This window comes from Vulpes vulpes, chromosome 8, assembly GCF_048418805.1.
Source record: "Vulpes vulpes isolate BD-2025 chromosome 8, VulVul3, whole genome shotgun sequence".
NCBI classification, from domain to species: domain Eukaryota; kingdom Metazoa; phylum Chordata; class Mammalia; order Carnivora; family Canidae; genus Vulpes; species Vulpes vulpes.
The window spans coordinates 79843210-79857410 of NC_132787.1; the positions used below are offsets into that span (position 1 = coordinate 79843210).

General features: G+C 39.8%; 1 protein-coding gene across 1 annotated transcript; it reads left to right on the forward strand.

Annotated features, from left to right (window-relative positions):
* The first annotated feature begins 1636 nt into the window (after window positions 1-1636).
* On the forward strand, window positions 1637-2764 carry LOC112935269 (glyceraldehyde-3-phosphate dehydrogenase-like). Its single transcript, XM_026018918.2, has one exon. The coding sequence runs from the start codon at window positions 1637-1639 to the stop codon at window positions 2636-2638; it is 1002 nt and encodes a 333-aa protein (XP_025874703.2). The 3' UTR covers window positions 2639-2764.
* Window positions 2765-14201: the final 11437 nt, after the last annotated feature.

Below are 14201 nucleotides of genomic sequence, written 5' to 3' on the forward strand. Positions count from 1 at the left end.
TCTCTCTCTCTGCCTGTGTCTCTGCCTCTGTGTGTGTGTGTCTCTCTCTCATGAATAAATAAATAGAATCTTTTAAAAAAAATCAATGTGAATAGAATGAGGTAGTACCACACTTAAGACCAAAGCATTACAGGTGTTTAGCAAATAGAATCTCAAAAAGCAGCAAACTCAAGTAGAAACCATGAAAGTGATCGGAGTTCTCTTCCTGGCTGTACCACTCACCAATTGTTCCTCTCTGGTGAGTCATTCTGGTAGTTGGAATAGATTAATTTCCCAGCAGCAGCACCCTTTCATTTTCTGTAAATGAAATCTTAACACAGAATTCCAGAATATTAAATAAGTAAAATCAGATCATTTTAGGGACAGAGTGGAGTCCCCACTTATGATGCCACCCAAATCACACAAAACAAAGTAGAAAACTCTGGTTATGTGTTTGAAGTTATCAAGTCTAAATATCCATAAGCATACAAAATCCTCCCCCAGTGAGATGAACAAAGATGTCTTCAGAGGAAAAGCAGAAAAACAGATACATACAAAAGAATTTAAGGAAGGAGCACTTCCTCATGGTGTAGGACCTCCAAGTGGCAGAATAGCCCGCAGTAAAGAGCTTGATCACTCTTGTGGAGTAAGATGACTAGGAGGGGCACTGGCTTTGGAGTTAGGTGACTGAGTTCAAATCCTTATTCTGCTATTAACATAGATGGGTACTGGACAAATCACTATTTCTTTGAATCTAATTTCCACACCTTTAAAGTGGTTTAATACTGTCTATCCTCACAGGGTTGTCGTTTTGAGTGAATTTATACACACACACTCTTTTTTGTGGTTAAACCAAAATTTACCATCTTAACCATTTTAAGTGCTCAGTTCAGTAGTGGTAAAATATATCCACATTGTGTGAAACAGATCTCCAGAACTTTATCTTGCAAAACTGAAACTAGACCTATTAAACAACTCCCAGTCCCTGGTAATAAAAATTCTACTTTGTTTCTATGAATTTGCCTATTTTAGTTACCTTATATAAATGAATCATAGAGTAACCAGATATTTTGTGACACACTTATTTCACTTAGCATAATGTCCTCAAGATCATCCATGTTGTGGCATGTGAGGATTTTCTTCCTCTTTTAGGTTGAATAATATTCTGTTGTAAGTATAACACAGAGTTATCCATTCATCTGCTGATGAACATTTGGGTTGCTTTTACCTCTTGGCTATTGTGAATAGTGCTAAATGAACAGTATATTTTAATAAATCTGATTCTTCATTAAGTATTGGCTCTTTTTTGATATATTATTGTTTAGCAAAGATCAGCATGTCTGGTCATTTTATGTTATATGGATTTTGCTTTCTATTTATACTTAACTTTTTTTCAGATTTATTTTAGGAGAGAGAGGGATAATGTGTGTGTGCATGTTCAAGTGAGCATATGATCGGGGGGATGGGTAGATGAAGAGGGAAAGAATCTCAAGTAGACTCCCCACTGAGTGTAGAGCCTAACATGGGGGTTGATCTCAAAACCCTGAGATCATAACCTGAGCCAAAATCAAGAGTTGGACACTTGGCTCTCTGCTCCTCCCTGTTCGACAGACAGCTGCATCTTCTGGTGCAGTGCCAACCGTGTCCCCAAGATACGATGGTGAAGGTCAGAGTGAACAGATTTGGCGGTATTGGGTGCCTGGTCACCAGGGCTGCTTTTAACTCTGGCAAAGTGGATATTGTCGCCATCAAGGACCCCTTCATTTATCTCAACTACATGGTGTACATGTTCCAGTATGATTCTACCCACGGCAAATTCCACGGCACAGTCAAGGCTGAGAACAGGAAACTTGTCATCAATGGGAAGTCCATCTCCATCTTCCAGGAGCGAGGTCCTGCCAACATCAAATGGGGTGATGCTGATGCTGAGTATGTTATGGAGTCCACTGGGGTCTTCACCACCATGGAGAAGGCTGGGGCTCACTTGAAGAGCAGGGCCAAGAGGGTCATCATCTCTGCTCCTTCTGCTGATGCCCCCATGTTTGTGATAGGCGTGAACCACAAGAAGTATGACAACTCCCTCAAGATTGTCAGCGATGCCTCCTGCACCACCAACTGCTTGGCTCCTCTAGCCAAAGTCATCCATGAGCACTTCGGTACTGTGGAGGGCCTCATGACCACCATCCATGGCATCACTGCCACTCAGAAGACCGTAGACAGCCCCTCTGGGAAGCTGTGGTGTGACAGCCGAGGGGCTGCCCAGAACTTCATCCCTGCTTCCACTGGCACCGCCAAGGCTGTGGGCAAGGTCATCCCTGAGCTGAACGGGAAGCTCACTGGCATGGCCTTCTGTGTCCCTACCCCCAATGTGTCAGTTGTGGATCTGACCTGTCACCTGGAGAAAGCTGCCAAATATGACAACATCAAGAAGGTAGTGAAGCAGGCATCGGAGGGCCCCCTCAAGGGCATCCTGGGCTACACTGAGGACCAGGTTGTCTCCTGTGACTTCAACAGTGACACCCACTCTTCCACCTTCGACACCAGGGCTGGCATTGCCTTCAGTGACCACTTCATCAAGCTCATTTCCTGGTATGACAATAAATTCGGCTACAGCAACTGGGTGGTAGACCTCATGGTCCACATGGCTTCCAAGGAGTAGGAGCCTCCTGGATCACCAGCCCCAGCAAGAACAAGAGGAAGAGAGAGGCCCTCAGCTGCTGGGGAGTCCCTGCCCCAACTTAATCCCCCAACACACCGAGAATCTCCTGACCTCCAATTTACATCCCAGACCCCGAGGAAAGGGGGGGGCGGCTTGGGGAGCCCTACCTTGTCATGTATTATCAATAAAGTATACTGTACGCCCCCCCCCAAAAAAAGAGTTGGACACTTAACCGACTGAACCACCCAAACATTCCTATAGTTACATTAGTTTTATAACTATTTTCCTCTTACCAGAATCCTTATCCATTGATATTTTAAAAGTTGATGCCTTATCAATCAGAGAAAAAAGTAACTCTGCAGTTATGGAAAAGGGCAAAGAGGTACAACCTCCTGAAGCTTAAATTTTATTCAATAATGCTTTAAAACATTTTTATTTTAAAGCAAATATGTACATTATGGAGTAGATGTACAGGCAACATGAATATGCGAGATAAAACCAGTCTTTACAGAAATGTTTTTTCTTAGAGGCCTCTTTGGGTTACCCTTCCACCTCCAGAATCCCAGAAGTATAACTTCATTTTCTTTCATTAGGGGCATTCATGAAAAATTTTATGAAGCACATAGACCTGAGGATATATGCACAGCATCAGAGTTGAAGTGGTGGGGAATGAGAATGCAGACAAGAAAGGTTGGGGATAAAAGGATATTCTTCTTCTGTCACAGAATGGAATATGGTTTTTCACTTCAATTTCTGGCCTCTGATGGTTTTATGTCATAGTGCATCCTGGCTGCATTTATGAAGGAATATCTTATCTCCCACTCTCTTTTATTCTGGTGGCTTTCAAACTTATAGGTCCATAAGACTCACTGAAGGAATTTTCTTGAACATCCAGACTCCCAGTTCCCACTTTCTAAGGATTTGATTCTAATTTGAAGTAGGGCTCAGGAATCTGTGTGCCCATCAAGCCCCCAGGTGATTCTAATGTTCCTCTGATCATGCAGAGAACCATTCCTCTATCACGTATCACAAGTGCAAATATGAGGACGATAGGAAACCTACCAATATTTCTTAGTAAGCCATTGACAGGAAAACAATACAAACTATTGAGTAAAAACTTATTTCAGCCACATTTTCTAACATAATTATTTTAGTTAACCTAGCGAAAGCTAGTTAATTAATGCTACAGAATTCACTGAATGGCTCGTGTACTGGGATCTTAGATTACAAAACCAGAACCACATATTCCCTAAACTCAAGTGGCTTACAAGTTGGTTGAAAAGACAGATGCTGAGTAGTTAAATTACAGCACAAATTTGGTAAGTATTAGTTCAGAGATAGAAAGTAGAAGACAGCTGGGGTGATCCCTGGGTGGCTCAGGGGTTTAGCGCCTGCCTTTGGCCCAGGGCATGATCCTGAAGTCCCAGGATCGAGTCCTGCATCGGGCTCCCTGCATGGGGCCTGCTTCTCCCTCCACCTGTGTCTCTGTCTCTGTCTCTGTCTCTCTCTCTCTCTCTCTCTCTGTGTGTCTCTCATGAATAAATAAATAAGTTAAAAAAAAGAAGATGGGAGGCAGCTAAATGCTTGGGGGCAATCAGTAAAAACTACATTAACTCAGTGACATTTAGACCAGGAGTTGAAGAATGAGTGCACATTTTTAGCAAAGCAAGGGGGGAAAGAACATGTGTAAGGTGCCTACTGACCCTCCTTTCCTGTCCATGGAATGGCCAGAAATTCAGTGTGGTACAGGATTGGCTGATGAAATATAGGAAGAAAAGTCTATCACTTCAAACTATAACAGGTGAACTGGACCAAGAGCTAAAGAAAAAGGCATATGTGGTGCAAGAACCAAGGATAAGGTGCTAGGGGGTTGTGTAAATCCACTCTAGATGCAGCCCAGGGCATACTCCATGTCTCTCTGGAGTCAGAGCTGTTTAAATGCCCAGAAAATTGTACCCAGATGTTTTGACATGAGGACCTCGCTTCCCAGGAAGTCAATTAGATGCATTTGTTGCTTATACATAGAGCTCTGGTTTCTGCCAGATTATTATGCACTCCAGGGGGATGTGTTGTTCAACCCTGTCGTGTCTCCCCAGTGTAATTGTCATGTATGTGTCTGGATCTAATTGATGCTTGCTTGCTTTTTAATAATTAGTCAGGTGGTGGTAATAAAAACTGAACAGGAAAAAAAAACGTGGGCTGAGTTTCATTTAATGACTGTTTGGGTAATGAAGATTAATAGCAGAAGAGAAATGCACAACATGCTTTGACCTTGTGTGCTGAAGTGGAAGGGGACTGAGACAGGTCTTCTTGTGATCCCTCGGCCGTGTCTCCCACTGAGTACAAGGGCTGGGGAGAGAGAAAGAATACTGAGTGTAATATGAGACTGTTTCAGTTCCCTGAAGACACTGAGCAGTGATCAGGAGGGCAGAAAAAAACCTGTCTTTAGAACATTCCCTTCTTGTTGTCTTCATCCTTTTCCCACTCCCAGTACTTGTTGCCCCCAAGGTACTTCCTATGGCCCTATTTTGCCAAGCTTTCCTCTACAAAATTGCATAAGACACATCCAAACAGTAGGATCCTCTGGGTACCACCTTTATCTACCACATCCAACAGGAAATGCTAATGAAAGACTCCAGCAAAGGTACAACTGATAGCTCCATCAAAGTCCCAGAAACCTCTCCAATAAAAGTCTAGATCATTTCATTAGACAAAGAAACCCAACCAGTTAAATCTTTGGCTGGGGGGAGGAGGGGGTGGAGAATAAAGAATCAGTAATGTCAGACAAAATTCATTAATAACAACTAGACCCTTGCAAGTAGTTAGTAAAGAATTATTTCAGCTTCTATATATATTCTGGACCTCAAGCCTGGACCTCTCTAGTGAACATCAGACTTCTGTATCCTGTTGACCTTGATAACTGTTCTGAGAAGTCTCAATAAGCATCTGAAATTTAATATATCTAAAGACAGCCTCTTTGTTCCAATCACCTACGTTTCAATAGGTGACAACCATCAACTTTCCATTTGCTGTGGTCCAAAACCATGACATCATTCTTATTCTTCTTTTGCTCATACTTCATGTTTAATCCATTAGCAAATACTGTTGGCATTCCACCTGTAGTGTTCCAGAATCTAATTATTTCTTATCACCTCCTCCACCATCTCTCCTGGCCCATGCCATCTCTCCATTAGCCAGTCTTTCCATTGGCGGCCCCTGAGACTTTCTGCATCCAGACTAAGAGATCACTTTTATTGAGTGCTTACTATATGTGAGCCCCTGTTCTAAGAACTTCATGAGTATTAACTCCTTTTATCCTACTGGCAACTTCACAAAGTTAGCACTATATTTGTCTCCAAAGTCCCCAAGTGAGGAATCTGAGGCATAAGGAGGTATCATCTTGCCTAAGTTCCCAGACTTACTCTGATTTTTGTCCTTAAGGCCTGATTGGCTGCCTCTTCCTCTAATGCTGCACACCAGTGTCCTTCCAATAAGTTATTATTAACAGAGAAAACTTCTCTTTTGCTTCCATCTAAAGAACTGTTATATGCTGGTCTCACCTATCAGGAAACACTTGTAGGTGTTTCCTTCCCATAAAGATAGCTATTTGATTAACTAATTCCAAGTCCGTAACTGGGAAGTGGGGTGTGCATGCACATTTGTGCACACTTCTAAGACATCATAGGAAAAAACTCTGCATTTTTAAAGAAGACTGCTAAGTATATAATCCCTTAATCCTGGAGGAATGAATAACTATTGGCAAAATTCCTAGTACTGTAATAGGTTCATGACGGTGGCATTTTGGGGGAGAAATCTGTTCATAGATGATTCCCCTGAAGTCACATCACATAACTGATTCCCAGCCTCTATATTTCTATATTTTAGCCTGATGCCTCAAGGTAATATTGATCAGTCCCCCCACTGCCCCAATTTTTCCTGAAAACTCATCTATGGTTAAACTTCCATAATCATTTTGAAGGAGGGTTTAGAATGTCAGGTTAAGATATTTGGCCAACTAATAAAAATACAAAGAAAAATAATGTCTTTATCCTCCCACACTTTTTCTGTTTCTCTGTCCAATTTCTTTTTCACTGTCATTTCCAAGAGGCTAAAAGGAAATCTATATATCATACTTAAGAGATTTTTCAGCTTTCTTTTCTTTAAAATGCTCCAAAGGTAACATTGGAGATGTACATTAAGTAGAGATGTTGGCCAATAATTTGTTAAATGTGGCCAATAATGGTCTCTCATATGAAAAATATTAAAATGGCCTCTGGAGCCAATTCCTTTAGAACTGTTTTTACATAGTTTAATATAAGGACAAATTTGCCAATTGCCAATGAAACCAGCAGTAAAAATGAAACCCTCAGGAAATGATTTAATCTAAACCACAATTGAAATGGATGGATTTATCAAGTATACTTTTCAAAAACTCACCCTTAGTTTGCCAACCACATACAAAGAGATAGAAGGTGCTTTGCATTAAGAATCACTGGACAGACTCAAAGGTATTTCAGATCTGATTATGTCCAAGGTCAGAAGAACATGTCTCAGTAGAAGACTTGCAAGGAATTAAAGCAATCCTGGTTACTAACATAAAAACAGACATCACATCTCCAATTCCTTTGTCTGTCTCAGCTTATCTCACACTTCATAGATTGGCAAAATGAGAATTCAGAAACTGAAAAGAAAGATGGAGAAACAACAAAAGTAATATAAAAGTCAACTATATTAATAGAGTGGGATGGCATGAATTATTCATATTGGTGAGTATTTCATTCATCTGTCCAACCATCCATCCACGCATCCATCCTTTCACTCAGCAAAGATTTCTATTATAAATGCTAGGGAAACTACAGTGAGTAAGAGTCCCAGATTTGATGCTAGCATGGAATATAGCATCATTTTTAAAGATTTGAAAAGTACTATGAAATTGGCAGCAGAGAGTGCTATGGAAGCGTATAATGGCAAAAGTTGCCTGGAGGTCAGATCAAGTTTATCTGAAGAAGGGGTGAGTAGTACCGAGCATGAAGAATTAATAGGAATTAGCAAAATAGAAGAGGATGGTGAAGAGTGTTGTAGGAAAGAGCATGTTTAAACACCTAGAGACAGGAAAACTAAAAGATACCCAGTAGGTAGCCAAGTGGCTAAATGGGAGCAAGGGGGCACTGAGTTAGGAAAAGTAGGCAAAGGTTGCTTAAGTTTTAGATTTAATTTTAGGAGCAAATATATGTAGTTGAAGGCTATTAAACAACAAAAATAGAAGGAGGAATATAATCAGACTTGCAGTTTTCAAAGAATATTCTGGTTAGTATCATACACTCAGATTAAGATGATGACCATAAATTCATAGCGGTGCCAATCATTTTCTCAAGAAATACCCAAGAGAGCAGATACAAGTACATGAAAAAGTGGGTGGGGATGCCTGGGTGGCTCAGTGGTTGAGTGTCTGTCTGCCTTTGGGTCAGGGCGCGATCCCAGGGTCTTGGGATAGAGTCCCACATCGTTCCCTGAGGGGAGCCTGCTTCTCCCTCTGCCTATGTTCTCTGCCTCTCTTTCTGTGTCTCTCATGAATAAATAAAATCTAAAAGAAAGAAGGAAAGAAAGAAAAGAAAGGAAAAGAAAGGAAAAGAAAAAGAAAAGAAAAAGAAAAGAAAAAGAAAAGAAAAAGAAAAAGAAAAAGAAAAAGAAAAAGAAAAAGAAAAAGAAAAAGAAAAAGAAAAAGAAAAAGAAAAAGAAAAAGAAAAAGAAAAAGAAAAAGAAAAAGAAAAAAAGAAAAAGAAAAGAAAAAAGAGTGGTTCATCTAGGATTTGGGGGTTTCTCCAAGAGGTTGTAATGAACACAAGACATGGGAGGTTAAATTATAAGAAGAGAGAAGTTGAAATGATAGAATATTGCACAGAAGCTAGAAAAGAGTATTGGGAAAGGCAGAGAGTAGAGGGGACAATGAATGAGAAGTCCTAATATAATAGAATAAAAAATGTCATGATGAGTCTAAATTATGACTTTGAAACAGGTTTGGCACAGACTATAGGTGTGTAAGGGTGAAACTTAAAGGAGGTAGAGGTCCTTGGAGAGAAAAAAAAAACAGATCAAGGTGTTGGATGGGTCATCCACAGAGCCTGAAAATCACCCTGGATAAGGACTGAACTTTGGGAGCAGAGAGAAACCACAGTCAGAATTAAAAACTCAATGAAGAGGAGAAACTAGATGGCCAATAGATAATAGCAAAGACAGATTAGAGGATGCTGGAACCAAAATTCAGTGCCTCAGAGAAGCAAAGGAGTAGAATCGTGCTCTGGAAGCCTAAGGCTTCCAGAATGGAATGGAATGGAATGAAAATAATGCCATGCAGTCTCAGAATCTGAGATGATAATGCAGAGACTAGAACAGACTGGAAGATCAAAAGCCCTTCTCCCATTTTCTGACTCATCATTAGAGAGATCTACTCAAAATAAGCTCAACTTTTATTCTCCTTTTTAGGTCAGAAACATTTCCTATATGTGGTTTTTCTCCTTCGATTTTCCTTCATAATTGTCTAAACCAGAAAATTTCTTAGAAAGCATATTAAATTATTTGAATTTTAATAAATTACTCATTTTTATTACATGGAACAATGCCATACATTGTTCGGTTTTTCTAGCCAACTGAGACATGAGGTGCCAGATGGCTGATCTTAAGGCTGATGAGTATAATGTGTAGGCACAAAGACAAGATTGGTAGAAATGAAAAAAAAAAGTATTTTTAAAGTGTTTACATCAAAGATTTTTTTTAAAGATTTATTTACTTGAGACACTGAGCACGGGTGCAAGCAGGGGGAGGGGCAGAGGGAAAGAGAGAATTTCAAGCAGGCTCCTCATTGAGCAGGGAGCCCAAGGCAGGGCCTGATCTCACCATGAGTTGGACACTTACTCAACTGAGCCACCCATGTGCCCCTTGTCAAAGATTAGGGAATCCTAGCTGAAAGGGGGCAAATTTATATTTCCTAATAGGAAATCTGAGTTAACTAGATTTCCATATTTCCAACATTTCTTAAGAATTCTGACATGTCCCTTAATCTCCTTCTACTAGAAAGCACAGATGTGCAGATTGGATTGTCTTTGGGAGGATGCCTGAGATAATAATATGAAGCAAGAGAGTTAGGATAGTAGGAAACCAGACCTCATAGTGTGTCCTTGCAGAGGAGGCAGTAAGGCTTTGAAATAGAGCAAGGGGCTCTTGGTTCTACAAAGGACCAGCTGATGCATGACTCAAAAGGGTGAGCAGGAACTTGATACCCTGCACATGTGGGTTGGTCAAGATTCCTCTCCACCTTCCTCAATTGCAATTTGGGTTCAGCTCTGAGTTTGGGTCAGCCCCTGAGAAGGAATCTCCACTGGGCAGCTAGCTGTAATACTCAGTGTGGTACAGTTTAGGCTTTTCCTCAAGTACTATTTGCTAGACTTTTGATTCTAAAGATTATCGGATATTTATTAACTTCTTTGTGGTTGTCTAGCATATTATCTACATCCCTTCCAATCAGCACTCCATCTTTCTGTGGGGCCTTTTGGAAGGGTAATTTCTAACACCTGCCTGTACCAGCACCTATGGAAACTCATCAGATCTATGATCAGTCCATTGGATACTTGGCTCCTGGGACCCAGAATCTTGAGCAACTACAACCAAGACAGAAAGACATTTAGATGTAAAATTGATGAGAAATGATGGAAGAGCAGTGGCACTTGGGCCAAAGTGGCATTGCAATGTGACCCCAATTGGGTATCTGGCTATTCCACCTCCAGGACTCCCTTGGTTTGCTGTCCATTGGCCAGTTTTGGATCATGAGACAGCTATTACTTCAAGGACTCCCTCCTAGCAACCTGATGGCAAGCATCCTTTTGTCAAGATAGTTTGCTTGCAATCAGAAACCTGTTATATTTTTTATGAAGCCTTTTTAGCTCAGGAGTCAAAACACATAAGAAACAACATTTGATATTCTCCCCTATTCCAATAAAAAGTTGAGTTGGAAGGCACATGTTATGATGAGCAGTGGGTGTTATATGTAAGTAATGAATCAGTAAATTCTACTCCTGAAACCAGCATCACACTATAAGTTAACTAAAACTTAAACAAAAATTTGAAAAGAAACACACACACACACACACACACACACACACAGTTGAGTTGAGATGGGGATGAAGACAAAGGAAGAGGAGTATAGGTCACTTAATATTGGACTGGTTCATTCATTTGGGGAATATAAAAATTAGTGAAAGGGAATAAAGGGAAAGGAGAGAAAATGAGTGAAAATATCCGTGAGGGTGACAAAACATGAGAGACTCCTAACTCTGGGAAATGAACAAGGGGTAGTGGAAGGGGAAGTGGGTGGGGGGTTGGGATGACTGGGTGATGGGCACTGAGGGGGGCACTTGGCAGGATGAGCACTGGGTGTTATGCTATATGTTGGCAAATTGAACTCCAATAAAAAAATAAAATAAAAAGAATTGGACTGGTTCTATGCATTATTTCTGAGACTAGTATGACCTACTGCCAACACAAATGAAAGAAAATGGATTTGTTGAGAAATGGTGAAGCAGGAGAACCTGGGTATTTCCTAACATTCTTTGTGTTGGTGACATTATTTGTGCAGAAATACTGAGAATTCCCACAACTCTAGATACAGCAATTAAAATTTAATCACAAAATTACATTCAATATATCCACAAGATTAACTACTTGGATTATCTCAGATAATCACATATAATCAACTGTTCTCAGAATTCAGAGAGATTACCGGGTGCAGAATAATTTAAAAGTGCAGTGGAAGAAAAAAATATTCAAAAATCCTGGAAGGTATAGACAAAAGGAGCAGTTATATCACTCAAATTCTTTGGGATTCCAAAACCATCCTAGGCACCACAGCGAGATTCCAATTCATCTCTCTCTTACTTCACATTGATATATAAGACTGCTTACTCACGAAAATTCTAAACTTAATATCTTTTATTTAAATAAAAATAAACTAAAAGCTTGAAAAAATGTAGACTCAACATAAAATGACAGGTGTGATATCAGCCAGCAAAAGATCCAGAGGTCAGGAAAAAAAAAAATTCAGTTGAAATGATCTGGAGAAGATACACTTCCGATAAGAGGTAATAAGAGAACCACTTGCCAAATTAAGCAATATGGCAATTATTGGTTTTCAATTAGGCTACTATAATTAACTACATATATTAAAAGTGAAACAGCCCACCCATCAAGGTACTGACATTGGTTTATTAGTTCCAAAGATACTATGTGAAAGCTAAACACTGATTACTAGGTACAAAAAAGATGAAATAACAGGTAAATCATTGCCAACACTAAGGAATTTTCATAAATTAAATAGCAACAGGGATTGCTCAGTTACCACATTCAAAGCTCCAATACTAAAGAACTCTGAAACTCAGAGCTTAAATCATTCAGTAATATACAATATTTACTTATAATTTTGGTTTTTAAAAAGAAAGTCTTATCTAGTGTTAAATGTGAATGAAACTGTATGTGTGGTACATAAGTGTCAGCTCTAAATTCTAAAACACAGAAAGATCGTAAAAAGCAAGACCTAAGGAATCCACGTTTATGAAATGTGAATGGTGTGGCACTAGCAATAATTCACACAAGTTTCTTTCATTTTGGGTGCTTTTCCTATATGTTATCTGTTTTTTACCCACCCTAAAATGGGAAAAACATGAAATGAGAGTATATACATATCTTGAAGATTCGCAAAATACCTTTAATTTCACCTTATCTCCTGCACTTATCAGCCATGTCTGTTTGCATTACTATTGACTCATATGTTGAATTAGAAACATTTATTTAAGCTAATATCTGTCAACAGTACTCTGAAAACATGGGATAGAGATGAAGTATCTGCTACCAAAGGAATATGCACTTCCTAGTTTGATCTCTCCAGCCCATCTTTTTTGCTGTTTATATGAGATATAAATGGGAATAGCCAAGTCAAAAGAACAGCCTCATGCTTAAGAGGTTCTGTGAGAGTCCCACTCCCTTCCAACCCGCCCCATGGCCCACTACCAATTCACCCAACTTCTGAGTCTTGCTGCCAAAGAAGCAGAAAAGCCTTCAGAAAGAGAAACTGGCCTCTGGCAGCAAAATGCCCAGTGCCTCTAGCTGGAGGTAGATAGCCAGCAGCCTCCAGCAGGAGAGCTGCACTTTCCACAGCCTTTAGCCACTGCCCCCCTGGAGCTGCCACCTGTGTGCAGCAAGGGGTGGAAATGACTAAGTCTGTAGACTCAGCTGGCTGGAGTCAGGGTCTTTGATTTTAAATCAAAAGAAAGGCAGGAGAGGCAGCTTGTGGGGGTGGAGAGTTAGGAAAGTTTTGGGACTGGCAGTAGCTGAAATAAAAATCCTAACTTCTTCAATATCTAGGAAAGAAAATTTTCAAGGTATGGATAAACAGCCACATCTTGATCCTCCCAGAAATACTCTGTATGTAGATTTATTAATTTCATCTTTCTCTCTATATATAAATATATATGTGTGTATATAATGTCATCCACACTCATCTTTTCTTAACATGGTATTAAATATAGACCCTTATATGTAATAGTACTATATTCATTCATTGGAATAGAAGTTATATGAAAATATTATATGAATGAACATCTATTTTTATAATGATGACCCGCTATCTAGATGCATCTAGGGTATAATCCTTATGACAATGTGCTTACTCAGAGCTTTATAATAATGTCATTTTCAGTAGAAATCTCTTGGTGAGGTTAGAATAGTAGTAAATATTTTCTTTATTTTTTTCAAATCTTGCTCACTTAGAATTACTTGGGGGACAAATATTTTTATAAATATCTTACTTTGTTCCAAAACGGATTAATGCAGCAAGGTAAAATAAATTAGAACTAAGTTGGGGGGAAACACCAAACCAAACAAGAAATAAAATTAAATGAGCACAAAGGGATGCAAACCAGAGCCAGGAGAGAGACTGGCTGCATTCTTCCTAAATTAGCCTGTACCATTTAGTACGGTTGAATGCCCTTCCATTTATTGTAATAATTAAATATTTAGTGCCTGTGTGCCAGACATGAACTCTTCCCTCCTTAGCTTTCAGAGCAATGTCTTCTTACAATGGTCCTCCTCTATCCTCTTAATTGGTTCCTGTTCCTTCTTCCATACCTTAAGGAATCTTTTTGTGTTCTCTCTTAATCCTTTTGTTTTTAGCTTCTGAAATGAGTTAATTCCTAATTACAGGAGAAATCTCTCCAAAATTCGAGTTATTTCTTAAAGGCCATAGACTATCTCCATCCTAATGGACCACCACAAACTCCAGTGACAAAACTGCTCTGTGCTGATGTTCCTGAAATCCCAACCCCCAGAGTGCACATGTCTCACACATGACAGACACAAACCTAGCTCATCATCTCCTTTACCTCACCATGGTTGCTGCCTAATTTCCAGCCTCCCCAAGCGTTAAACCATGGAGCATCTTCTCTGGTCCCTCCCCAACCCTCTTGATCACCCCTACCACCAACATAAAAAGGGAGATGGACAGTCAGGAATGTACTGC